Raw genomic sequence first — 27527 nt, 5'->3', positions numbered from 1 at the left:
AAGCTAATATTTATAATCTCGATCCATTTTAAAGTGTTAGTTAATTCAATGGTTGGTCAGCAGTTGTAAATTTTGTTTTTATGGAATCTTTCTGTAATGTATCAGCTCTAAATGTTAAATAGTCACTAACGATTCATGGATTGGTATTTTAGCCGAGTAAAATAAGGTTCCAGATACAGTTAGATGGAATTGTAGCTACAAATTTCTGATGGGGCTACTGGTTTTGAGCCTTCGAGTTATGTTATTTCCTGTGGAAAAAAAAATATTTTCATTTTCATAGGATGATAATGCAGTTGTCCTTCGACTAATATTCAAGGAGAAAGTTTATCAAGTCAAGCCTTTGCTTCAGTCTCAGCACAGCCCTCATATATTTGACAAAAAAAAAATATGGCCCTGATCTCCTAATGGTTACATCATTAAGGATACTTCTTTATATAGTCAGTTGGCCAGGTCTATCCAGTTATCTTGAAGCTGTCTGTGAAGTTCAAATGGCCTCACTAACTCTGTCAAATTTAGGAATTTTAATAAATCACAAGAAGTTGCTTTGCTTTCCTATAAGGTCAATTTTAAATTTGGGGTTGAAGATGGCCTCATTTTCTATACAGGCTTCTCCACCAGAGACAAGAATCAATTCTTTGCTGGGTTTCCTCAGAGAGTTCAAGACTCTTCGAAACTTTACAACTTATGCGTTAATGAGTCTTATGTCCACTTTGATGCCGGGAAAAGTAACTTCCTTTTGCTCATGTTAGAATTAGATTCTCAAAGTTTTTTCTTGGCAAGGACTGGGACAAGTAAATTTCTTCAAAACAGACTCCAATTCCTCCCTCCCTTAAGGTGGAGGGGTTTGTTTTGGTGGAACTGCACTGCATCCACCGAAGGGTGAGGAGCAACCTTAGAAAATCCCCATCTTTTAAGCCTGTTGAGTCGGAAAGAGGCATCACTACATAAATATTGCTTAGTTATTATCATCAGGCAACGAACCCCTTAATATTGGGATAATGGTGGGAAAGCAGTTTGAAGCCCTAGCTCGGTCTGAAGTGCTAGTGACAGGGAAGACAATAGTGCTACTTGGAGACAATGCCACATCCCTTGCTAACATAAAGAAACAGAGACTTCAACTCGATACTTGGATATTGCTCTGTTGGATAGAAGACAGTCCTCATCTTGGCAGGAAAAAGATCATGAGGACCAATTAAGAAGTATCAATTTTGCCCATAGAATTGTCCACTCGCCTACAGCTTTGTCAAGAAATTTTGAAAATTCTGTAAGGACAAATATTGATAGGCTTAGAAATATCAAGCTGGAAATGTTCTGCTCCCCAAATGTAGATTCTCCTGCCTGGGCATTGGATGCAATTTTAGACTTGGACCTTTACTCATTTCCTCCATAACCTGACAGGTCCGGAGAAAATTACCCGAGAGGTGGTTGTTTCCCTTTCTCGCCAATAATAAGAAATGTAAAAGCATAACTGCTAATATTAACCCCTGGTTTGAATAGTTTTTTTTTCCTTTTAGTAAGCAAAAGGTTATAGTTCTTTTAACTGGTCTGAGGATCGGTCATACCTACTCCGCGCATAAATATATTTTTGGTTTTTGAGGCTAATGGTTCACACATGTCCCTTGACATATTACTTAGTTATTCACATTCTGGTGTGCTAGGAAATACCATCTCGATAGTAAATTTATAGCTCATGCTTGAATGGCGATGTACTAAATGGTGGCTATCTACATGAAATTTAACTTTTTAATTAAATTTAAATTGTTTTTTATTGATTTATTATAGATGTGTGAATGGTATACAGGTATGATCAAATGCAGTTCTTATAATATTTTTTTTAGATATTTAGCAACTGTAATATTTATGATGGCACTAAATACCTCACTGGTTTTATTGCCTAGTCTTTGGCCTAAAATTTATGATCCAATCCAATCCAAACAAAAGGAAATAATTCAAGGATGACTCTCATAACCCTTATTGGCCACAGAGGAAATGGTTCACTGACCTGTGGCCTCTACTTTGAGATCAACCATTCAGGAAAGATCTCAAACAGCCTCACAAATCCTCCATATTCATCAAAACATCATCAGAACAAAAAGAAGTATTGTTGTTGTTTCTAAAATCTGTTCTTTTCTAGCATCAGTATATTTATATGCAGTAGTCTAAAGATGAAATATTATGGCTATAAATATTTGAAAATAAAATCTTTTTGGATTCTTAAGCATGACAACAATACATCTAGTCTTAATGTTATATGTATAGATTGACGTTGGTGTCTGTTCAACAATGTACTTTATCAGAAAATCTCCCGTATATATGACTGATGTATTGAATTCTGATGTTAGGGTTGGGTTCTGTACTGTCAATTTTGATCAATATCTTTTTTAATTTGTTTTGTTCTCAGCAACTTTTTTCACTGAAATTGCAGTTATAAATAATCTTAAGCCAAACCAAAACCAGTAAAAATTAACTATATTCCTAACCATAGAAAAATTCCTTTATCATTTGTATCTCTCCAAGGTTACTTTTGGATTAAAGAGCTGAACATAGAGATTAAACGTCATTTTTAAGTAAAGCACCAGAGATTAAACCTTGCAGATTTAAGTAACACCAGAGATTGAAGAAAATTACAGCCCAGACTCAGAGCCTTGGTTTGTGAACGGCACTTTTGTTGTCAGCATATTGTAGTTAATAATTAAATGGGTTAATGAACAATATTAAAATTGAACCTTCTTGATCATTTCTTGATTGTAGCTGGTCTCAATGCTGAGATTAACTGAAATACTATCTCATTAGGTGAAAGGAGCAGCTTCAATGGTTTTACAGTCTAACAAACATCCAGGGCAGTTAAAAGATGAAGTATGTTCTCCCAGTGGCACAACTATAACAGCAATGCATTCCTTAGAGAAAAATGGACTGAGGTAAGTGATGCTTTTACATCATAACCAAAATAAGAGTGCGAAGTGCAGTTTTACCATGAATATATTTTGTAATTTTTCAATTTTCTAAACTAGTTTTTTTTTTTTTTCAATGAAAATGGATTTATTACTTGACTGAATTAGAATATGTGATTACTTCTTATTGCAGCATAATACCCCTTCATCTTAGAACTTATATGCTTTCAATAAATAAACCTGTACTACACAGTAACAGTTTCATTAGGAGATATATCTTAGTAAAATACATCTCCTTTATTGGTTACTTAGCCAAAATCCATAACAGTAATGCCTCCCATATCTGCACTAAAAGCTCCAAGGTGGTTATGGATAAGGTTATAAGATAGGTCACTTGAAATTTCTGGCATAACCTAACAATGCAAACACAATGTATCCATGTTTTAAAACAGACAAAGTTAATACATACAGTACAATGTATGAATATAAAGAATTTTTATATTTCATTGGACTAAAAACAACTTGCAAAATTAGATTTGCATTTGTAAAAATACATGAATCAGATTGTTGATACCCGCTAGTTCTGTGTATTTTCATACTTCATCCATTTAGTGTTCAGACGGACAAGTCAAAATTATGTTTTAGGGGTAAATGCAGTTAGGCGAGGGATTACTGTAGGTGGAGCTCTATAGGTATAGTAACAAATTTGTAACAAATTCCATTAAGTTGAGGGTTGTATGTAGTTTGATTAAAGTTAACTGTTATTCTTTAGGTCTGAAGTACTTTTGAAGGTCAAAATAGTCTACCAATTTTGAAATTTTGTCGAGAGAATGGAAAATGGTTGTCTGCTAAAGAAGGTGATGAATGCAAGAGTTGATGGGAGAAGTACAAGAGGAAGGCCAAGGTTTGGGTGGATGGATGGTGTGAAGAAAGCTCTGGGTGATAGGAGGATAGATGTGAGAGAGGCAAGAGAGCGTGCTAGAAATAGGAATGAATGGCGAGCGATTGTGACGCAGTTCCAGTAGGCCCTGCTGCTTCCTCCGGGGCCTTAGATGACCGCGGAGGTAGCAGCAGTAGGGGAGTCAGCATTATGAAGCTTCATCTGTGGTGGAAATGTGGGAGGTTGGGCTGTGGCACCCTAGCAGTACCAGCTGAACTCGGTTGGGTCCCTGATTAGGCTGAAGGAACATAGAGAGTAGAGGTCCCCTTTTTGTTTTGTTTCATTGTTGGTGTCGGCTACCCCCCAAAATTGGGGGAAGTGCCTTGGTATATAGATAGATAGATAGATATCAGTAATGTAAATATTTCAGAAAGACATTTGAAATGTTATCAGTAATTAAAATTTTTCAGAAATGCCCTCATATCTGCAGTTGAAGCCTCAGCAAACCGGTCAAAAGAACTAGGTAAAAAAAGTTGAAGAATCTATCTGGTAAGGACTGTCTAATGAGGTACTACATATCACATTAGTAAAGTTTCACCTTATCACAAGGCAGATTTAATATAGGTTGAAATAAAAGGGTCCCTAGTCCACTGCACATTGTCCTCTTAAAATCTTCTGTTGTACAAATATTCTTCTGTTGTACAAATATTAAGTTTTTGTTTGTTTAAACTATTTATAGTTTTTGTTTAAACTGGTTATAGTTAAGTGTATGCATGTGATATCATTTAGATATACCATATAATTTTTCAGTAAGACTTACAGAATAGTATATTTATTCAGTTTCACAGCAGTATAAATGGTGCTTTCATTTAAGAAGGCTTTCTATTCTAAACTATAAAACTAACTTTATTCTGAATTGAAATACATATAGTATATTATTTTAGACCATTTTTCCCATCACAACCATTAGTGGTATGTACTGTATATATGGATTCTTGGATATGCCTTTTAAGGGAGCAATTGTAATTCCTTTATGTTGTTAGAAGATGAAATAAAATATCAATGATATAAGATTATTTTTATTTACAAAAGTTTTATAAAATTAAATTACATAGCTTGGTAGATTACATGTCATGTAGACTCAGATTTATGAAGATTTTTTACAGCATTTGTGGAAGCCTGAATAGCCCGACGGGATAGTCTCATTTGTCCAGTAGCAGGGTCTCGTCCAAAATACTTTACTTTAATGGCCTGACCAACCGCTAAACCTATAGCGCTCGGATGTTGAATCTGTAAGAAAAGAAAATATATTAACGTCTTTTCCCCTAAAATTCCTTAGGATCTTGAGTAGATGGTAATCTGGGGTACTTGGAAATAGACAGATGACAAGATATCAAGATAAGATGTATTAATTTGAAGTTGTTCCAACACGGAGTACTTACCTCTAACTACTTTCTTAGGAGTATCTGGGATCTCCTCCCAACCGACCAGAATTATGTGTAGTTTACCCAACTCCTGTTTTCAATGCAGGGTAACCTCTGGCGGAGTGATACGCGCCATGAGGTGACCCGGGGTCAGAGAGCATGCTTGCTCAGGTCTCGAGGTACAGTAAGTTTTCTGGTCGCGTCACAATAACATCTCTACGCTCTCTCCTAACCCAGTGAAACCCTTTATGTCCCCGACCCCCTTTGTGTCTCACGTGGTCCCATTGTGTTCATTCCATACCCTCTCCTACCCTTTCCCTCTGTGTTCGTCGTGTAGGGGCAGCTTTTGTTCTCGTGTAGGGGCAGCTTTTGTTCTCCTACAGCCACGTGTCTGGAGTGCGAGTCCTGGAACGAGGTGCAGTGGGTGCGCTACGGCACCAAGAAGAAGAAGGCATCCAAGAGGTCACCTAGGAAGCCGAGCCTCTCCTCGCCACTTGCTTCTCCCGATGCCTCATCGGATAGAGCTTCTCAACCACCTTCCCCTACCCAGAGTAGGGGACGAGGTAAGTCAGTTGTGGGGAAGAAGCCCATTGCTCTTCCGCAGGAGTCTGAGATTTCTGCAAGTGGGGATGTTTGTCGGTCCAGGCAAGTGGGGGGCCTGAGGGAGGGACAGAAGAGTATTCGGAGGACGGAGTCCTGGTGCCAGCGGGGCCCATCTGTTCCGATGATCCTATGTGAGGGAAAGGCTGCTGCAGCCCCCACTTCATGGACCTGTATTTCAGGTACGTCTGTAGCCGGGGGAGACGCCGAGAAGAAGGACTCGTCATCATCGGTTCCCCTCGCATGGGCGCCACCGAGGACACCCTTCAGGTCGCCCACGAGACTGGAGGAAGAGTTCAAGGCGTGGTTCCCCAGCAAGAAGTTACCTCGCTCTCCCCCAGCGCCTTCAGCAACGCTCCCTCCAATCTTCCTGGAGCCTTCGCCACCTACGGACCGACACAAGGAACCAGCAGCGACGCGGGACGACTCGGACCCTTCGGTGCCGTCCTACAAATCTTCGGGCTCCTCTTTCAAGTCATACTCTTTCCCCTCGGAGGATGGAGCGCAGAGGTACCAGTAGAGGAGGTGAGAGAGGTCCTGCAGAAGGAGGTCCCGTTCCCGTTCCAGATCTCGCTACACTAGATCCCCCAGAAGGAGGCACAGAAGAAGCCGTTCCCCTAGGGAGGAATGGATGCGTATCGCCATCCCACACAACCACCTCCTGGGAGCTTCAGCAGCCACCTCCTGAGAACTTCAGCAGTTCCGGGTGCCTCTGGCAGGCTCCCAAGGGCTCGTTCTCCCGCTCCGAAGTTCGTCCCCTACAGCAGGTTCGAACTTCGGAGGGAATCCTCACTTGAGGCTCCGGCAGACAGGCATAAGTCCGCGAAGGTTCCGACTCCATCTGCCCAGCGGAGGGAGTCGCCCCTTCGGTCTGGCAGCCATGTCCCAGCCTCCAAGACTTGGACAAGCCGGTCAGAACGTGAAAGACAAGCAGTAGCCATGAGGAAGCCCGCAGAAGTTTGGTCCTCCGTGGGGAGAGAGTAGTCGAGGACGGAGGCCTCCGTCCCAGCGGCGATGCCCGTCCTCCATCCAGAACCGCCGAAGTCGTACCATGACAAAAGGATGCCTCCACCCCAAGCGGCGCCCCCAGTCGTAGTTGCACCTTCTCAGGCAGGGAAGCATCCGACGGAAGGCCTTGGAGATAGCGCGGAAGGCTACGCGGACGAGGCCTCCGCGTACAGAAAAGTACTAGCCCTCATCAGACGCCACCATAGGCTAGAAGAACCGAAGCCCGCGACGGATGTAGACTGGCTCTCGGGCCTCATGATGTCCATAGACCTCAAAGATGCCAACTTCCAGGTCCCTGTCCATCCCTCCAGCAGGAAGTACTTGAGGGTAAAATGGGGTACCCAAACGTTGCAGTTCAAACCCTCTGCTTCGGACTGTCGACAGCCCCTCGGATCTTCACGAGGGTCTTCGCAACAGTTTCAGCCTGGGCACATGAACAGGGCATCCGCCTGATTTGATACATAGACGACGGGTTGTTGCTTTTAGCCTCAGAGGAAGTACTGAGGGAGCAAGGCGCGAAGCTCCTGCAGTTCTGCAACGTCTTGAGTATCATCATCAACCTAGAGAAGTCCCAGCTGATACCCTCCACCAGGATGACCTACTTAGGGATGGTCCTAGACTTCCGGTTGGCTAGAGCCTTCCCCTCTGCAGAGACTGGACAACCTAGAACAGATACTCCGGCCCTTCCTGTCGGGCCAGCCCAGGAGATCCAAGGACTGACAAAGACTGATAGGACTCCCCGCACAAGATAGTCCTGGTGTCCCCGGAGACGAAGGAAGTCCTGGAGTGGTGGCACGTCAGAACGAACACCCTCAAGGGAATGCCTTTCGCAGCCGACCCTCCGGAGATGCTCCTGTTCACTTACGCATCCAAGGAGGGCTGGGGTGCCCATCTTCTCGACAAAACGGCAAAAGGGAAATGGGAAGTCGAGGAGACGAACCTGCACATAAACGTGCTGGAGATGATAGCCGTACAAAGGGCGTGCCCAGAATTCGTCTATCTACTCCGGGGAAACGCCGTGGCTCTGATGTGCGACATCGCCACGGTGAAGGCCTACGTGAAAAAGCAAGGAGGACTGAAGTCGAAGGAACTGTGCAGTCTCATGTTGGAGTTCCTAGAATGGGCCGAAGTGGAACAAATCAATATTTCAGCCAGGTTCATTCCGGGGAAGAGGAACGTCCTGGCCGACGGCCTCAGCAGGATGGGTCAAGTGGTAGGGCCCGAGTGGTCCCCAGAAGTGGCCAAAACCCTCATCCTGAAGTGGGGCTCACTGGTGATAGACCTCTTTGCCACGAGACTAAACGCACAGTTCCCCATGTTTTGTACTCCTGTGTCAGGTCCAGCAGCAGCGTTCGAGGACGCCTTCCAACACCCTTGGGACAACCTCGGCGTTTACACCTTCCCTCGCATCCCTTCCCTCCATTCGGGATGCTCAGTCAGGTCCTCAACAGGGTGAGACGGGCGGCCAACCTGTGGATGACTTTGGTAGTGTCCTGGTGGCCGGAGAGACAGTGGTTCGCGGATCTAAAGGAACTTCCAGACAGAGCAGATCTTCTCCGGCAGCCTCACTTACAGAGGTTCCACGAAAACCCTCGGTCGCTCCGCCTTCATGTGTGGAGGTTATCGAGCGTCTCCTGAGAAAGGAAGGATACTCGTCGAGGACGGCATCGAGGATGTCAGGGTACCTGAGACGTTTGTCAGTCGCGGTGTACCAGGCTTAGTGGGCTACCTTTACTAAGGGGGTGCTCCTCGAAGAACATCAGGCTGTTAGGGGCCTCCATTCACGAGATAGCAGACTTCCTGGCCCATCTCAGGGACGAATTGGGCACTTCCATCCCAGCCATTAAAGAAGTCCGGGCAGCGCTGGGTCAAGTCTTCCTCCTGAAGGGCATCGACCTAGATGCCTCCAGTCATATCTCGATGCTCATCAAGAGCTTCGAGCAGTCGTGTTCCCCCCAAGCCACTAGAGTGCCCCAGTGGGATGTGGCTAGGGTACTGAAGATGCTTTCGGAACCTCCCTTCAAGCCTCTCAAACACATTCTAGACAACGAGCCCACCCTCAAGACAGTCTTTCTGTTAGCTCAGGCATCAGCAAAAAGAGTAGGTGAGATTCATGGCCTGTCTTACGAGATATCACACTCGAAGGGCTGGCGAGAAGCTACCTCCAGATTCTTACCCTCCTACGTAGCCAAGACTAAGAATCCAGCTGTTTGGGACCCCTAGTTTGAAAGGTTCTCGGTGCCAGCTATCCCGCGTTCGGACAACCCGAGGGACTTGTTTCTGTGTCCAGTCAGGGCAGTACGGAAGTACCTAGAGAGGATGGCCAAACTTCACCTCGAAACCAAGAGTCTGTTCGTCTACTCAGGACTGGTGAAGAAGCCGGTCTCCAAAAATACGATCTCCTGGCTACGCCAGGTGATCATGTAAGCCTACAGCAGTGCAGGAGTCCCTCTTCCAGGAAGGTCTAGACCCCACAACATTAGAGGACTGAGTACTTCGTTGGCCTTTGAAAGAAACATGGCAGTGGGCCAAATTCTGAGGGCAGGTACATGGTCTAGACAGTCTACCTTTACGGCTCACTACTGAAGGATTGTTCGAGGAGACCCTCTCTCGGTCCCTCAGTTTCCACGCTCCAAAAGATCTAATGGTGTAGCCCTGGGGAAGCCGCGGGCGGTAAGTCCAAGAGACACAGGTTCCTTCCTTACCACTTTTTTCCCCTATCACCTTCCCCTATATGACCCTTAAATCCTTCAACTGCCATGAGATACACAGTCAGTGGAAGAAGGCATCTCCAAGGAATTTTGCAGGGATGGGTTACTTGGACATTAGAGTTTTTTTTTGCGTAGTTTTCCCAATTTTCTCGTGTTTCCTTTGGGGTCAACAGAACCTAGCCTCCTATCTAGTTTCCTTTTCTCTCCTCATCACGGTCTCTAGGTCCGGAGGGCCACTCCCACCTCCTAAGGTGTAAGTCTCTTAAGAAAGTAGTTCGAGATAAGTACTCCGTATTGGAACAAATCACAAATTTTTAAGTACAGTGAACCCTCGTTTATCGCGGTAGATAGGTTCCAGACGCGGCCGCGATAGGTGAAAATCCGCGAAGTAGTAACACCATATTTACCTATTTATTTAACATGTATATTCAGACTTTTAAAACCTTCCCTTGTACGTAGTACTGTTAACAAACTACCCTTTAATGTACAGAACACTTAATGCATGTAATACAATACCCTAAACTAAAACAGGCACAAATATTAAAGGCGACTTTATATCATGCGTTTCCTAAACACGCCAAAAAGCACGATAAAAAATGGCAACCAATGTTTTGTTTACATTTATCTCTGATCCTAATGAAGAAACAAACGCATTTACACATCTGTTTATAGGTTAGTTTTTGCATCAATTATATTGATTATTCAGTACAGTATGTTGATTTGGTTATTACTAATGTTTTACTTAATTTTTCTTAGGACTTCCAAATGACATTTTTTTCTTTATGACGCCGCCTGATACGATGGCGTCATAAAGTACGCTCAGTAAACAAACTAAGGAATTTAACCCACATGATGAAAGTGATAAATAATGATATTACAGTAAAAGCTTTTATAAAATATGTTATTACAAATATTATTTACCGTATCTATATAAAATCATACATACGTAGCAAAGCAGGAAAACAATCTACAAGAGAGAGAGAGAGAGAGTTGTTTTACATACATAAATGTAAATTTTAAACAAAACAAAAATAGCCCCATTTCATATAAAATAGATTACAAATATTTTACTTTATCATATTACAGTAGTCTGTATAATACTGTAAAGTTCAGTACAGTATGTTGGTGTTAAAGTCGTGGCGATGAAATTCTCACGAAACAAAAACACGCCATTTGATTACAACAGCTGATTCATTCTCTCTCTCTCTCTCTCTCTCTCTCTCTTCGTGTTATACAATACTTACATTTAGATGAAGAAACTAAAATTAGTTTTCTTAGTGTCAATTAAATACGAAATGAAATAATTAGGCCGAGTCTACATCCATTTCAATCATAGCCAAAAATAGGACATCCGATTTCATCAGCAAACCACTATATTTTGGGAAATATCATTTTATTCTAGAAAATTGCCACTCTTTAAATAGTTAATTGCACATTAAGAAAGCGTGTACTTTTGTTTTTAAATTTCGGGTGTGTTTTAAAAATCGAGTATTGTTGACTTTTTTTTTTTTTTACTTTTGGCTGTGATTAGATCAGCTGTCATCTAGCTGCCGCTCTTGAGTGTGTACGAATACACTAACAAAGTATCATTTATACCATTTCTTAACTTATTCAAACCGTCTACAGTATACAGTTGATATTACATAAGCACCAATGTGTTATAACCTATCAAATTTTTTTGTTTATTACATTTAAATCAATCAATCAATCAATCAATCTCTCTCTCTCTCTCTCTCTCTCTCTCTCTCTCTCTCTCTCTCTCTCTCTCTCTCTCTCTCTCTCTCTCTCTCTCTCTCTCTCTCTCTTTCTTTGTGTGTGTGTGTGGGCTACTTTTCACTACCTCCCATTCCTTACCTCTCTCTCTCTCTCTCTCTCTCTCTCTCTCTCTCTCTCTCTCTCTCTCTCTCTCTCTCTCTCTCTCTCTCTCTCTCTCTTTCTTTGTGTGTGTGTGTGGGCTACTTTTCACTACCTCCCATTCCTTACCTCTCTCTCTCTCTCTCTAACAAAGGATATCTTTGTTGCTCCTCAAAGTTTCATTTATATTGAAAATCAATCATGATTCAATTTTCCTTACTTTCTCCAATCTCGCACCATCGGTCACATCGCGGTATTTTCGATATTTCCGGAAAATCCGCAATATATGTATAGACATGGGTTATGAAAAAAAATCCGCGAAGTGGTGAATCCGCGATGGTCGAACCGCGAAGTAGCGAGGGTTCACTGTAATTTGTATTTTTCAATATTTAACTTAGCCGGTGATTATATAGCTGCAACTCTGTTGCTCGACAGACAACTCTACGGTAAAAACTCGCCAGCGATCGCTACACAGGTTGCGGGTGTGCCCAACAGTGCCATCTGTCGACCAGATACCCAGTTCTCAATGTAAACAAAGACTCAATTTTCTCTCTGTCGAGGTGTCGACAAGACGTACTTTACTCGCTGTTGCTAAACTGGAGTTTTTCACATCTAATTGGTGAAGTACTATATTCTAGTTTTGAGCTTTCGCTGTGCAGGGTTTCTCTTCACACAAATCCTTGAACTCTTTTTGATAACGGATTCTTTGTTGATGACTTTTGGATAGTTTTTTGGAATTTCCCTTGACCAATTCAAAATGGCTGACCCTTCACAAGTCCCCAAATTTAGGAAGTGCAATGCTAGGGACTGTTCTAGGCATCTTCCGAAGGCTTCTATCGACCCTCACACTGTTTGTTCCAATTGTCGGGATAAAACCTGTCAATTGGAAGATCGGTGTGAGGAGTGCGTTGGCCTTTCGGAATTCGATTTTATCGAATTTCAAAAGTATACACGTAGGCTAGAGAGAGATAGAGTTAGGAGAAGTTCTTCTCGTTCTATTGATATATCCTCTCCTCATGCCCCACAACCTATTCCTTCCCCTGTAGTGGTTGCTCCTAACCCCCCTCCTGGCACTCAGGAACCATCGATGGCTGATATGATGCGTGCCATCCAGGCTCTGGGTGAGAGAGTTGAGTCCCTTGCTAGTGACCGTAATCAGCTCATGGCGGATGTGAAGGAGCTTAAGTGCCAAAGTGCAGTGGGAAGTGCTAAAGTGCCGAGTGATAGTGTTGTGGATAGTGTTGCGCTTGAGGGTTCGTCTGTTCGTGCCTGTCGTCCTCCTAGTCCGGGACCTCTTGCAAGCTCCCAAGTCCAGGGGAGAAGCAATGTCGTACGACGCATGGGTTCGAGAGGCTTTAATCAGCGAACAGACGTTCCCTCCGTGGTATCGGGCGTATCTACCCAAGATCGCTCCTACCTAACTAAGACGAGAGAGCCCATTTATACCTCGTCTTCTGAAGGTGTTTCTCGCAAGAAACTTTGGACCAAGGTCTCGCGACCGTTAAAACGTAAGTCGGTCCCTTCAGCACAAGTCCAACGGCCCGGTTGTAGCCACTGGGTCAGTTCGGACTCGCTGCCGTCATCCGATGACTGCTCACCGCCTAAGAGAGGCAAAGCGGTACCGCTTCAGACAGTAACACCGTCTGTCGCCGCACCTGCTCCCGTAGACCCTAAGTGGTCTCTACTGCAAGACATGCAGTCTAAACTTACGTCTCTGATGCAGGACTTTCGTGCGGAGAAGGTTGCTGCCGCACCAGCTAGTGCAGTACCTAGCCTACAACCCTCCACGCGATCGGTTGTGCGTCCTGTGGACGCTGAGGTAACCTTCTCACGCACACCAGTTGAGAGAGTTCCTCCACCCATGCGTTCCAGTGTGATCTGCCAGCCGCATGTTGACGTTAAGCGACGCACGGAGGTTGCCGTTGACGTTCTGGATGTTCAACAACCGTCAGAGTTGCTTTGTTTTGACGCGGTGCGTCAACCTCGCAACCCAGTGTGGTTTCCACTGCGCACCCTCATCAGTCCAGACAGTCTGGAGTAGACGCTGTGCGTCCCCGCGCTGCCATGGTTGTTGCCAGCTCACAGACTGGGCAGCAGTTCCATGACGTTGCGTCCGGCTCAGTCACGCATGCACCAGTGCGACCGGACTCAGCGAACCAGCCGTTACCCTCTCCGTTGCCGTTTCCTCATCAGTTGTCGGATGAGGAACTTTCTGATGATGATGTTGCTGCACACATAGATGAACCACAATCAGATTTGGATGAGCCTAAGTCTACTCAACCCTCTTTGGACTTTAGAAAAGTTTTGGCCATTTTCAAAGAGATGTTTCCGGACCAGTTTGTTTCTGTGGCTCCTCGTTCTCCGCCTTCAGAGTTTGTGTTAGGCATGCCGTCTACCACTCCTGCCTTTACTAGACTCGTCCTCGCACGCTCGTCCAAGAGAGCTTTGCGGGTGATAGGAGAATGGTTGCAGTCCAAGAAGAGTTTAGGGAAGACAGCCTTTGCGTTTCCCCCTGCTAGACTCTCTTCTAGATCGAGCGTCTGGTATGCCACGGGAGAAGTTCTCGGCTTGGGAGTTCCTGCCTCTGCCCAGGGCGACTTCTCAAGTCTTGTAGACTCTCCCCGCCGCCTTGCCATGAGACGCTCAAAGATATGTTGGTCATCTTCGGACCTGGACCACCTTTTGAAAGGAATCTTTAGGGCCTTCGAAGTTTTTAACTTCTTAGACTGGTGTCTAGGAGCCCTAAGCAGGAAGATCTCTCCGACAGAGAAAGAGACTTCCTTGCTCATTATGTCCTGCATGGACAAGGCCGTACGTGATGGGTCTAATGAGCTTGCTGCATCATTTGTGTCCGGAGTCCTTAAAAAGCGAGAAATTCTCTGCTCATTCCTTTCAGCTGGAGTTACACCGTGCCAGAGATCTGAGCTTCTCTTCGCTCCTCTTTCCAAGTGCCTTTTTCCAGAAGTCCTGATTAAGGAAATAGCCGCTTCGTTGGTGCAGAAGGACACTCACGATCTTGTTGCATCCTCCGCTCGCAAAGCTCCCCCTTTGCCTACCTTGTCAGCTAGACCAAGGATGGACACTCCAGCATCCCGTTTTATTCCGCCCTTTCGTGGCAGAGCCTCCAGCAGAGGAGGTGCTCGTGCCGAAGGCAAACGAGGAAAGAAGAAAGGATCCAAGTCCTATAAGGGCAGAGTCTGACTGCCCGCATTTTCAGACAGCAGTGGGAGCCAGACTCAAGAACTTCTGGCAGACCTGGGAGAAGAGAGGCACAGATGCACAATCTGTGAAGTTGCTCAGAGAGGGGTACAAGATCCCTTTTGTACGGAAACCCCCTCTAGCAACGTCTCCCATCGATCTCTCTCCCAGGTACAGAGAGGAAGACAAGAGACGAGCCTTGAAACGGGAAGTGTCTCTTTTACTAGAGAAGGGAGCGGTGGTCAAAGTCTCGGACCTTCAATCTCCGGGATTCTACAACCGCCTCTTCTTGGTGTCAAAGAAGCCAGGAGGGTGGAGGCCGGTGCTAGACGTCAGTGCTCTGAATGTCTTTGTCACAAAGCAGACGTTCTCCATGGAGACCACAAAGTCAGTCTTAGCAGCGGTCAGAAGGGAAGACTGGATGGTCTCATTAGACCTAAGGGACGCCTACTTCCACGTCCCCATCCACCCGGACTCCCAACCTTTTCTGAGATTCGTTTTCGAAAAGGTGGTCTACCAGTTTCAAGCCCTGTGCTTTGGCCTAAGCACAGCTCCTCTTGTGTTTACGAGGCTGATGAGGAATGTAGCCAAATTCCTCCATTTATCGGACATCCGAGCCTCCCTCTATTTGGACGACTGGCTTCTCAGAGCCTCTTCCAGTCGTCGCTGTCTGAAGGATCTAAAGTGGACTCTAGATCTGACCAAGGAATTGGGTCTCCTTGTCAATATGGAAAAGTCACAACTGGTCCCATCCCAAACTATTGTGTATTTAGGGATGGAGATTCACAGTCTAAGCTTTTCGGGCTTTTCCGTCAGCCCCCAGAATAAGCCAAGCCCAGTTATGCATCCAGAACATGCTGAAGAAGGAACACTGCTCAGTCAGGCAGTGGATGAGTCTGGTAGGGACGCTATCATCCCTGGAACAATTTGTGTCATTAGGAAGACTACACCTCCGTTCTCTTCAATACCATCTAGCTTTTCACTGGAAAAAGGACAAGACGCTAGAAGCGGTCTCGATCCCCATTTCCGAAAAGATAAAGTCTTGCCTGACATGGTGGAAGGACAGTATCATCCTAAGAGAGGGTCTTCCCCTGGCTGTTCAGACTCCCAACCACGTTCTCTTCTCGGACGCATCGGACGTAGGCTGGGGCGCGACATTAGACGGTCGGGAATGTTCAGGACTGTGGAACTCGAGTCAAAGGATCATGCATATCAACTGCAAGGAGCTGCTGGCAGTACATCTGGCCTTGAAAAGCTTCAGGTCTCTCCTTCGAGGCAAAGTGGTGGAAGTGAACTCGGACAACACCACTGCCTTGGCGTACATCTCCAAGCAAGGAGGGACCCACTCACTGACGTTGTACGAGATCGCAAGGGACCTGCTCATCTGGTCAAAAGGTCAAAACATATCACTAGTAACGAGGTTCATCCAAGGCAACTTGAATGTCATGGCAGATTGTCTCAGTCGGAAAGGGCAAGTAATTCCAACGGAATGGACCCTCCACAAGGATGTATGCAAGAGACTTTGGGCCACTTGGGGCCAACCAACCATAGATCTCTTTGCAACCTCGATGACCAAGAGGCTCCCAATATATTGCTCACCAGTCCCAGACCCAGCAGCAATACATATAGATGACTTTCTCCTAGATTGGTCGCATCTAGATCTATACGCATTCCCACCGTTCAAGATTGTCAACAAGGTACTGAAGAAGTTCGCCTCTCACGAAGGGACAAGGTTGACGCTAGTTGCTCCCCTCTGGCCCGCGAGAGAATGGTTCACCGAGGTACTTCGATGGCTAGTAGACGTTCCCAGAAGTCTTCCTCTAAGGGTGGACCTTCTACGTCAGCCACACGTAAAGAAGGTACACCAAAGCCTCCACGCTCTTCGTCTGACTGCCTTCAGACTATCGAAAGACTCTCGAGAGCTAGAGGCTTTTCGAAGGAGGCAGCCAGTGCGATTGCTAGAGCAAGGAGAGCATCCACCCTTAGAGTCTACCAATCGAAGTGGGAAGTCTTCCGAAACTGGTGCAAGTCAGTCTCTGTATCCTCGACCAGTACCTCTGTAGCTCAAATAGCTGACTTTCTCTTATACCTGAGAAAAGGACGATCCCTTTCAGCTCCCACTATCAAGGGCTACAGAAGCATGTTGGCATCGGTCTTCCGGCATTTAAAGACACTTTTCCTGGTATGCTTAGCCACAGCTAAAAGAGTCAGTGAGATTCATGCCTTCAGCAAGAACATCGGATTTTCGTCAGAAAAGGCTACATGTTCGCTACAACTTGGTTTTCTAGCCAAAAATGAGCTGCCTTCTCGACCTTGGCCGAAATCGTTCGATATTCCCAGCTTATCGAATATGGTAGGCAATGAACTAGAAAGAGTCTTATGCCCTGTGAGAGCTCTTAAGTTCTATTTAAAGCGAACTAAACCTTTACAAGGCCAATCTGAAGCTTTATGGTGTTCAGTTAAGAAACCATCTTTGCCTATGTCAAAGAATGCTTTATCCTACTTTATCAGACTGTTAATACGAGAAGCTCATTCACATCTGAGTGAGGAAGACCAAGCATTGCTTAAGGTGAGGACACACGAGGTTAGAGCTGTCGCAACTTCCGTGGCCTTTAAGCAAAATAGATCTCTGCGAAGTATAATGGACGCAACCTATTGGAGAAGCAAGTCAGTGTTTGCGTCTTTTTATCTTAAGGATGTCCAGTCTCTTTACGAGGACTGCTACACACTGGGACCATTCGTAGCAGCGAGTGCAGTAGTGGGTGAGGGCTCAACCACTACAATTCCCTAATTCCATACCCTTTTAATCTTTCTCTTGAAATGTTTTTATTGTTGTTTTTTTGGGTTGTCCGGAAGGCTAAGAAGCCTTTCGCATCCTGGTTGATTTGGCGGGTGGTCAAAGTCATTTCTTGAGAGCGCCTAGATTAGGGGTTTTGATGAGGTCCTGTTGTATGGGTTGCAACCCTTGATACTTCAGATCCTAGGGGTCGATCAGCATCCTAAGAGGATCGCGAGGCTCCGTAAGGAAGACGTACTTAAAAGGCAGAGTAATTGTTCAAGTCGACTTCCTTACCAGGTACCTATTTATTTTGTTTTTGTTATTTTGACTTAGATGCTAGAGTGGGCGCTGGAGAGGTAGAAGGTGTCATTGGGAAGTATGGCGTACCAGGTGAAAATGAGAGTGGTGAGAGACTGGTAGATATGTGTGTTGAACAAGAGATGGTAATAAGTGCTAGCTTTTTTAAAAAGAAAGATAAAAATAAGTATACATAGGTAAGAGTGGCAAATGGAAGAGTAGTAGAAAGGGCATTAATGGATATGTGTTGATAACTAAAAGAATGTTTGGAAGATTGAAAGACGTGCACGTGTTTAGGGGTATGGCTAACGGTATGTCTGATCATTTTTTGGTAGAAGGAAAATTAGTTGTAGCAAAAGAGTGGGGGAATAGAGTAGGTGGATGTAAAAGGGAGCTAATGAGGGTTGAAGAGCTAATAAAACCGGGGGTAAAAAGTAAATATCAGGAAAGGTTGAAAATGGCATATGACAAGGTGAGAGTAAGAGAAACTGGTAATTTAGAGGAGTGGAAGTTAGCAAAAGAAAATTTTGTTGGGATTGCAAGTGATGTATGTGGTAAGAAGGTTGTTGGAGGCAGCATGAGGAAGGGCAGTGAATGGTGGAATGAAGGAGTGAAGGTAAAAGTGGAAGAGAAAAAGAGGGCTTTTGAAGAATGGCTGCAGAGTAATAGTATAGAGAAGTATGAAAAATATAGAGAGAAAAAGGTGGAAGTAAAGCGCAAGGTACGTGAGGCAAAGAGGGCAGCTGACCTGAGGTGGGGTCAGGGACTGGGTCAGTCATATGAAGAGAATAAGAAGTTTTGGAAAGAAGTGAAGAGAGTAAGGAAGGCCGGTGCAAGAATTGAAGAGACAATGAAAGATGGAAATGGAAGGTTGTTAAAAGGCGAGGAGGCAAGGAAAAGGTGGGCGGAATATTTTGAAAGTTTGCTGAATGTTGAGGATGATAGGGAGGCAGATAAAATTGCTGTTCCAGGTGTTGAGGTGCCAGTGATGGGAGATGAGAATGAGAGAGAGATTGCAATAGAGGAAGTGAGGAGAGCACTAGATGAAACGAGAGTAGGAAAAGCATCTGGTATGGATGGTGTGAAAGCTGAGATGTTGAAGGAAGGGGGTGTGACTGTACTTGAATGGTTGGTGAGATTGTTTAATGTGTGTTTTGTGTTGTCAATGGTACCAGTAGATTGGGTCTGTGCATGTATTGTACCACTATATAAGGGTAAGGGAGATGTGCATGAGTGTTGTAATTCAAGAGGTATTAGTTTGTTGAGTGTAGTTGGAAAAGTGTATGGTAGAGTACTGATTAATAGGATTAAGGATAAAATAGAGAATGCAATCTTGGAAGTACAGGGTGGTTTTAGAAGAGGTAGGGGTTGTATGAATCAGATTTTTACAGTTAGGCAGATATGCGAGAAATATTTAGCAAAAGGTAAGGAGGTGTATGTTGCATTTATGGATCTGGAGAAAGCATATGATAGAGTTGATAGGGAAGCAATGTGGAATGTGATGAGGTTATATGGAGTTGGTGGAAGGTTGTTGCAAGCAGTGAAAAGTTTCTACAAAGGTAGTAAAGCATGTGTTAGAATAGGAAATGAAGTGAGCGATTGGTTTCCGGTGAGAGTGGGGCTGAGACAGGGATGTGTGATGTCGCCGTGGTTGTTTAACTTGTATGTTGATGGAGTGGTGAGAGAGGTGAATGCTCGAGTGCTTGGACGAGGATTAAAACTGGTAGGCGAGAATGATCATGAATGGGAGGTAAATCAGTTGTTGTTTGCGGATGATACTGTACTGGTAGCAGACACAGAAGAGAAGCTTGACCGACTAGTGACAGAATTTGGAAGGGTGTGTGAGAGAAGGAAGTTGAGAGTTAATGTGGGTAAGAGTAAGGTTATGAGATATACGAGAAGGGAAGGTGGTGCAAGGTTGAATGTCATGTTGAATGGAGAGGTACTTGAGGAGGTGGATCAGTTTAAGTACTTGGGGTCTGTTGTTGCAGCAAATAGTGGAGTGGAAGCAGATGTACGTCAGAGAGTCAATGAAGGTTGCAAAGTGTTGGGGGCAGTTAAGGGAGTAGTAAAAAATAGAGGGTTGGGCATGAATGTAAAGAGAGTTCTATATGAGAAAGTGATTGTACCAACTGTGATGTATGGATCGGAGTTGTGGGGAATGAAAGTGATGGAGAGACAGAAATTGAATGTGTTTGAGATGAAGTGTCTGAGGAGTATGGCTGGTGTATCTCGAGTTGATAGGGTTTAGGAACGAAGTGGTGAGGGTGAGAACGGGTGTAAGAAATGAGTTAGCGGCTAGAGTGGATATGAATGTGTTGAGGTGGTTTGGCCATGTTGAGAGAATGGAAAATGGCTGTCTGCTAAAGAAGGTGATGAATGCAAGAGTTGATGGGAGAAGTACAAGAGGAAGGCCAAGGTTTGGGTGGATGGATGGTGTGAAGAAAGCTCTGGGTGATAGGAGGATAGATGTGAGAGAGGCAAGAGAGCGTGCTAGAAATAGGAATGAATGGCGAGCGATTGTGACGCAGTTCCGGTAGGCCCTGCTGCTTCCTCCGGTGCCTTAGATGACCGCGGAGGTAGCAGCAGTAAGGGACTCAGCAGTATGAAGCTTCATCTGTGGTGGAAATGTGGGAGGTTGGGCTGTGGCACCCTAGCAGTACCAGCTGAACTCGGCTGAGTCCCTGGTTAGGCTGGAGGAACGTAGAGAGTAGAGGTCCCCTTTTTTGTTTTTGTTTCTTGTTGATGTCGGCTACCCCCCAAAATTGGGGGAAGTGCCTTTGGTATATGTATGTATGTATGTATTTTGATAACTTCTAAAATGAAATAAAAAAACTCTTAGATCATAAAAGTGTAAACATATATTACTGGTCTCTACCCACCATCCTGGGTGTGAATCAGCTATATAATCACCGGCTAAGTTAAATATTGAAAAATGTTATTTTGATTATAAAATAAATTTTTGAATATACTTACCCGGTGATTATAAATTAAATGACCCTCCCTTCCTCCCCAATAGAGACGCAGTGGGACGAGGAGAAAATTGAGTCTTTGTTTACATTGAGAACTGGGTATCTGGTCGACAGATGGCGCTGTTGGGCACACCCGCAACCTGTGTAGCGATCGCTGGCGAGTTTTTACCGTAGAGTTGTCTGTCGAGCAACAGAGTTGCAGCTATATAATCACCGGGTAAGTATATTCAAAAATTTATTTTATAATCAAAATAACATTTTTCCTAACTACTTACCTCAAACTACTTTCGGGTTGTGGCCTGCCCATCCTGCCCCGAGTGCCTTACAGGACTTCGTAGAAACCTATCTGTCAAAAACTTACTGGAGCTCGAGACCTGAGCAAGCATGTTCTCTGACCCCGGGTCACCTCATGGCTGGTATCACTCCGCCAGAGGTTACCCCGCATAGAAAATGGGAGTAAGGTAAACTACACAAAATTCTGGTCGGTTAGGAGGAGATCCCAGATACTCCTAAGAAAGTAGTTCGAGGTAAGTACTGTTAGGAAAAATACAAATTACTTAAAATTTGTGATATTTAGTTGAATGGGAACTAGTGCAATCCTTCTCTTGGTCTCAAGTCTTAGAATTAATATAACCCCTGGTACAATGATTCATGTATTGTGGACTCTGCTTGCTACTACTCTTCCTACTTGATTAAGGTGAAGAACGTTCAATTCCTCGGCAACGAGTGAGCGCTTTGCTTCTACAACACACGATCACAGGCAAAGAAATGTTACCTTGGGACTTCCTGTTTGCCATGGAGGGAGAGCACACTCGCCACCGGTGAAACAACCCACAGTAGTAGGTCACCTGCAAACTCCTGTTCGTACTTCAAAGGTACCCTGCATACCTGTATGCTTAGCATCGGTGAAGCGCAAGCATACTTCTCCCAGAAGATACACAGTCAACCGGTCACACAATCTTCCACAACCAATAAGAGTTCCTTTTGAGTAGACTCAAAATTATGAGCACTCACATGATGACCCAGTTAGTGTTTCTTTCTTAAAGCTCCTTGGTTCCAAGAGCTGATAGTGGCAGTACAGCTTCGAGGACACTCCTTGGTTCCAAGAGTTGATTGTGGCAGTACAGCAAGTGATAGCAGGAACCGTAATTCAGGTACTTTCAGGAAATCAATCAACCTCTCAACCCCCATCTGACTAAAGACATAGAAGCAGTGCCAACAGTGTGAGTTGATTCTGTCAGGAGTTGATACCTTTGAGTAGTATTAAGTTTCTTGGTGCCGCCTTTCGTTTCACCCCTACGACCGTAATGACCATTAAAGGAGTGCAGGCACCTAGAACCGGAACTCAAAAGGATAGAACAGTACTTGGCTAGATAGGAACATACCAATGATCACTAGAAGAGGAGGAGGCATCAAAGACAGGTATCCTTCCCTGGCAACACTATTCATCAGACTAGCAGAGGCTTGAGAGCTCCTTTACAGATGACTACCGACTGCTACCAATCATGGTCATGCGATCCGATCAGATCGCTCCTTCCCAAGAAACTGTCCAACCCACTCCAGTTATACAGTTCACTCTCATTACGAGTCCTCCCAAGTTAGAGGGGGGCACGAAGAACTTTGCTCTTCGGAATTGTATCACATCCAAAAGAGAGGAAAGATGCAAAAAGTTCCTAAGAACTGGGATTTGAATACAAAGCATCCGAGTTTGAGAGGGACTGCTAGACCTACCAGAATTGACAATGACCCACCCCCGAGTTTGTGGGTGGAAGACCTTCACCATGACTCAGGGTATGATGACATGCTACCAAGAAGGAGGCAGATCATGCTTATTGGCAGGAGCAGTGCATGTATCAGGACCATTAGTGGATTGGACAACCAAACTGGTGCTTCAACAGAAGGCAGACCTTTATGGCATTCAGAAACCCACCAAGACAGCTTGGCTTTGCCTTGGTTGAGGAGGGGGGGGTTAAAGGTGGCAAAAAGAGCGTATGCTCAAGTCACGGGAAGATCCAAGTCCTTGCAAATGGGGACTCTAAACACGACTCCCCTCCCTCCTCCACATGTCCAACAAAGGAGGTATTATGACATTATGGAAGAAGCATTAGCTGCCTTACTGCTTGACCCAGTGATTGTAACTGACGAAGAATATGACCTTTCAAAAACTGGCTGCTCTACCTGTTACAGTCTCAGTAATGCCTTGAATGTGAAAAGTGTGACGAAGTATGCCATGCAGGCTACTTCATGGCTTGACCTCTGGCTAGCCTCTGTTGGACACCTCTCCAAGACAAGACTGGTCCTATAAGCAGACGAAGAAGGCAACGTCAATGTTCCTTCGCTCAAGGACAAGGACAGTTAAGTTCCTGGCCCATCAGGTGATGAACTTATGGTCCAAATGGTTCCTGAAATGGCAGGACACAGTAACAAAAGGCTTAGGCTTCATAGACATGAAACCGTAAGGAACTGATGGAAAAATGCGAGCCAGGACTCCCTTCTCCAGAGCGATAACGCATACTTCTGCAGTAGCTCCGTTAACCCAAAGGCCTCCCCCAGTGATATCTTTAGGGAAATCCAAGAGTTTGGGTGCCCCAAAACAACTGGTAAGAAGCCTTTTCATGCCAAAGATCAGGGCAGAGGAGGAGGTGCACGTGAACAATGACACTAGGGAGGGCATTCCCCCGCCCTTAGTCCCTGGTGGGAAGATGACGACCAGTAGCACCGAGTTCCTACTTGACTGGATCTGTGAAGGAAAAGGGCTTCCCGGCCAAAGTGAAAGTCCACACCATGCTGGAGAAGGGCACTTTACAAGAGGTCCTAGGCAGGTCTCCAGGCTTATACAGTCAATGCTTCTTGTAGAGGATTTGTCTGGAGACCAGTCATCAACCTCTCCTCCCAGAACAAGTTTGTTCAACAAACTACATTCAGGATGGAGACGGCAGACACAGACAGACAGGCGGTCAGACCCGAGGACTTCATGTATGCACTGGACTTGCAGGATGAATACTTTCAGATCCCAGTTCATCTGTCATCAAGAGAGTATCTGAGGATCATCCTGGACAGTAAGCAATACCAGTACAAGCTGCAACGTTTCAGCCTGTCCACAACACCCCAGGTTTTCACAAGGGTGTTCTCCCTGATGTCAGCTTGGGCACAGAAAAGGAACATTTGTCTGTTAAGATACTTCGACGATTGGCTGGGTCTGGTACTCTCGGTGGCAACCCTTCTCCAACACCAAGACAGGCATCTCTAGTTTTGCTTGGATCTGGGGATATTAGTAAATCTTTAGAAGTCCTCCCTGCAGCCAACTCAACAACTGGTATATCTAGGGTTGCTTTTAAACACCAGACTAGGCAAGGTCTTTCCATCCAAGAGTAGAGTAGAATACATCTAATAGGCCACCTGATTTCCCTGGAGCACGTGGTGATCAATAGACGTTTGCACATCCTGTCTACATTGGCAGCTGAAGTCTAGCTGGGCTCAGCACAAAGTTCCCCCGAGGGTTGGGGGGGGGGGGGGGCAGACTCTGAGCAAAAGAACATAAGGTGCTGGGTATTGAATAATAACCTCCTCAGGGGGTTAGATATTCTCTTCAACCTCTGGAATATGCTCTTTACGTAACTCATCAAAAGAAAGGTGAAGGGCTCACATGTTGCAACATGGCCTCCTGAATTTGGTCCAAGTCCAAGTGACATCCCCATATAAACCTTCTGGAAATGAGGGCATCCTTCCTGACTCCAGCAGCTCCTTTCAGGACACTCGGTGGTGGTGTTCAAGTGACAACACCACAGTAAAGGTTTAAAGGCCGCTCATGAATGGCAGAGGCAAGGGACAGTGACATTGCCCTATCTAGCAGGACAATGCCCTAGAGTCTGACCATATATACATATGATCAGCACCCAAGCTAGGCAAGGGACAGTAACATTGCTCTATCTAGCAGGACAATGCCCTAGAGTCTGACCATATATACATATGGTCAGCACCCAAGCTAGGAGGCAAGGGACAGTGACATTGCCCTATATAGCAAGACAATGCCCTAGAGTCTGTCCATATATACATATGAACAGTACCCAAGCTAGGACTAAGGAGGTCCAGGCAATGACTGCTAAGGACTCGGCAGATAGACCTAATGGCTCCCCCAAAACCCCCAACCTTACAGGGATAGTGAGATTGCAGCGACCAAAGGAACCAGCGAGTTTGAGCGGCACTCAAACCCCTGTCTGGTGTTCACCAATCAGGGACGTTACCCCCATCAGCCACCACAACCCAATATAAACAAGCAAGGAGGTACCTTTTCACAGAACCTATGCCGGCGCAAGAATTGAAGAGACAGTGAAAGATGGAAATGGAAGGTTGTTAAAAGGAGAGGAGGCAAGGAAAAGGTGGGCGGAGTATTTTGAAAGTTTGCTGAATGTTGAGGATAATAGGGAGGCAGATATAATTGCTGTTCCAGGTGTTGAGGTGCCAGTGATGGGAGATGAGAATGAGAGAGAGATTACAATAGAGGAAGTGAGGAGAGCACTAGATGAAACGAGAGTAGGAAAAGCATCTGGTATGGATGGTGTGAAAGCTGAGATATTGAAGGAAGGGGGTGTAACTGTACTTGAATGGTTGGTGAGATTGTTTAATATATGTTTTGTGTTGTCAATGGTACCAGTAGATTGGGTTTGTGCATGTATTGTACCACTATATAAGGGTAAGGGAGATGTGCATGAGTGTTGTAATTCAAGAGGTATTAGTTTGTTGAGTGTAGTTGGAAAAGTGTATGGTAGAGTAATGATTAATAGGATTAAGGATAAAACAGAGAATGCAATCTTGGAAGTACAGGGTGGTTTTAGAAGAGGTAAGGGTTGTATGAATCAGATTTTTACAGTTAGGCAGATATGCGAGAAATATTTAGCAAAAGGTAAGGAGGTGTATTTTGCGTTTATGGATCTGGAGAAAGCATATGATGGAGTTGATAGGGAAGCAATGTGGAATGTGATGAGGTTATATGGAGTTGGTGGAAGGTTGTTGCAAGCAGTGAAAAGTTTCTACAAAGCATGTGTTAGAATAGGAAATGAAGTGAGTGATTGGTTTCCGGTGAGAGTGGGGCTGAGACAGGGATGTGTGATGTCGCCGTGGTTGTTTAACTTGTATGTTGGAGTGGTGAGAGAGGTGAATGCTCGAGTGCTTGGACGAGGATTAAAACTGGTAGGCGAGAATGACCATGAATGGGAGGTAAATCAGTTGTTGTTTGCGGATGATACTGTACTGGTAGCAGACACAGAAGAGAAGCTTGACCGCCTAGTGACAGAATTTGGAAGGGTGTGTGAGAGAAGGAAGTTGAGAGTTAATGTGGGTAAGAGTAAGGATATGAGATGTACGAGAAGGGAAGGTGGTGCAAGGTTGAATGTCATGTTGAATGGAGAGTTACTTGAGGAGGTGGATCAGTTTAAGTACTTGGGGTCTGTTGTTGCAGCAAATGGTGGAATGGAAGCAGATGTACGTCAGAGAGTGAATGAAGGTTGCAAAGTGTTGGGGGCAGTTAAGGGAGTAGTAAAAAATTGAGGGTTGGGCATGAATGTAAAGAGAGTTCTATATGAGAAAGTGATTGTACCAACTGTGATGTATGGATCGGAGTTGTGGGGAATGAAAGTGACTGAGAGACAGAAATTGAATGTGTTTGAGATGAAGTGTCTAAGGAGTATGGCTGGTGTATCTCGAGTAGATAGGGTTAGGAACGAAGTGGTGAGGGAGAGATCGGGTGTAAGAAATGAGTTAGCGGCTAGAGTGGATATGAATGTGTTGAGGTGGTTTGGCCATGTTGAGAGAATGGAAAATGGCTATCTGCTAAAGGTGATGAATGCAAGAGTTGATGGGAGAAGTACAAGAGGAAGGCCAAGGTTTGGCTGGATGGATGGTGAGAAGAAAGCTCTGGGTGATAGGAGGATAGATGTGAGAGAGGCAAGAGAGCGTGCTAGAAATAGGAATGAATGGTGAGCGATTGTGACGCAGTTCCGGTAGGCCCTGCTGCTTCCTCCGGTGCCTTAGATGACCGTGGAGGTAGCAGCAGTAGGGGATTCAGCATTATGAAGCTTCATCTGTGGTGGATAATGTGGGAGGTTGGGCTGTGGCACCCTAGCAGTACCAGCTGAACTCGGCTGAGTCCCTGGTTAGGCTGGAGGAACGTAGAGAGTAGAGGTCCCCTTTTTGTTTTGTTTCATTGTTGATGTCGGCTACCCCCCAAAATTGTGGGAAGTGCCTTTGGTATATGTATGATGATGATGTATGTATGCCGGCTAGCTGAGAAAATACAAAAAGGGATGGAGGACTACGCTGTAGTTCTATCAGCCTGTTTCCTCCCATGAAAGATAAATGTTCTGGTTGCCAATCTGAAAAATTGGATAGTTGACTCCGAATGGTATTTGGATTGTTAGGTAGTCAACCGAGTCCTGACTGTTGGGTTTGCCGACAGTAGACCTGTTAGTGACATAACAGAGACATCAATGTGTCTCCTCCCCAATTTTTTTGCCTAGCAAGAATAATACTCAACTTAGTAGGGGTATCAAAAAACTTGTCAATGACCCTCATAGCACCAATGTGGTGCCATGCAGAATGGTTCCTGAACCTTCATCTGCTCACAGTGGTGCTGAGGGAGCTAACCTCCACGACATGATCTACTCGGACAACCACACCTAAGGATTTACGACAGCCCTGGAATCTCCGCTACTTCATGCCCGGAGGTTATCCAGCACCTCCTCTTGAAGAGAGGCTTTCCGCAAGTAGTTGCAAAAAGAAGCCATCTTTTGCTGTTTAACAGGCAAATTGGGCAGTGTTCTGTAGTTGGTGTCATGGAAGGGTATTTCTCCTCTCGATGCCATTATCCCAGTGATAGCGGAGTTTTTGTTATACCAGCAGGAGGAAATAGTCATCA

General features: G+C 45.0%; 2 protein-coding genes across 3 annotated transcripts in view; one reads left to right on the top strand and one right to left on the bottom strand.

The window, feature by feature from the left end:
- The window catches only part of LOC137653515 (pyrroline-5-carboxylate reductase 3-like), a 56541-nt gene extending 51699 nt beyond the window's left edge, over nucleotides 1-4842 (top strand). For both annotated transcript variants that reach the window (XM_068386972.1, XM_068386973.1), the window contains exons 8-9: nucleotides 2794-2918; nucleotides 4242-4842. In XM_068386972.1, the coding sequence (XP_068243073.1) occupies nucleotides 2794-2918; nucleotides 4242-4308 (192 nt within the window). In that variant the 3' untranslated portion in view covers nucleotides 4309-4842. The remainder of the gene's footprint in view (nucleotides 1-2793; nucleotides 2919-4241) is intronic.
- PNPase (polyribonucleotide nucleotidyltransferase 1) overlaps nucleotides 4835-27527 on the bottom strand; it is a 185568-nt gene continuing 162875 nt past the window's right edge. The window contains exon 14 of the mRNA XM_068386971.1: nucleotides 4835-5061. Coding sequence (XP_068243072.1) covers nucleotides 4903-5061 — 159 coding nt within the window. The 3' untranslated portion in view covers nucleotides 4835-4902. The remainder of the gene's footprint in view (nucleotides 5062-27527) is intronic.

The sequence above is a fragment of the Palaemon carinicauda genome, chromosome 14 (genome assembly GCF_036898095.1).
Source record: "Palaemon carinicauda isolate YSFRI2023 chromosome 14, ASM3689809v2, whole genome shotgun sequence".
NCBI lineage: Eukaryota > Metazoa > Arthropoda > Malacostraca > Decapoda > Palaemonidae > Palaemon > Palaemon carinicauda.
This window is presented reverse-complemented; position numbering and strand designations above follow the sequence as displayed.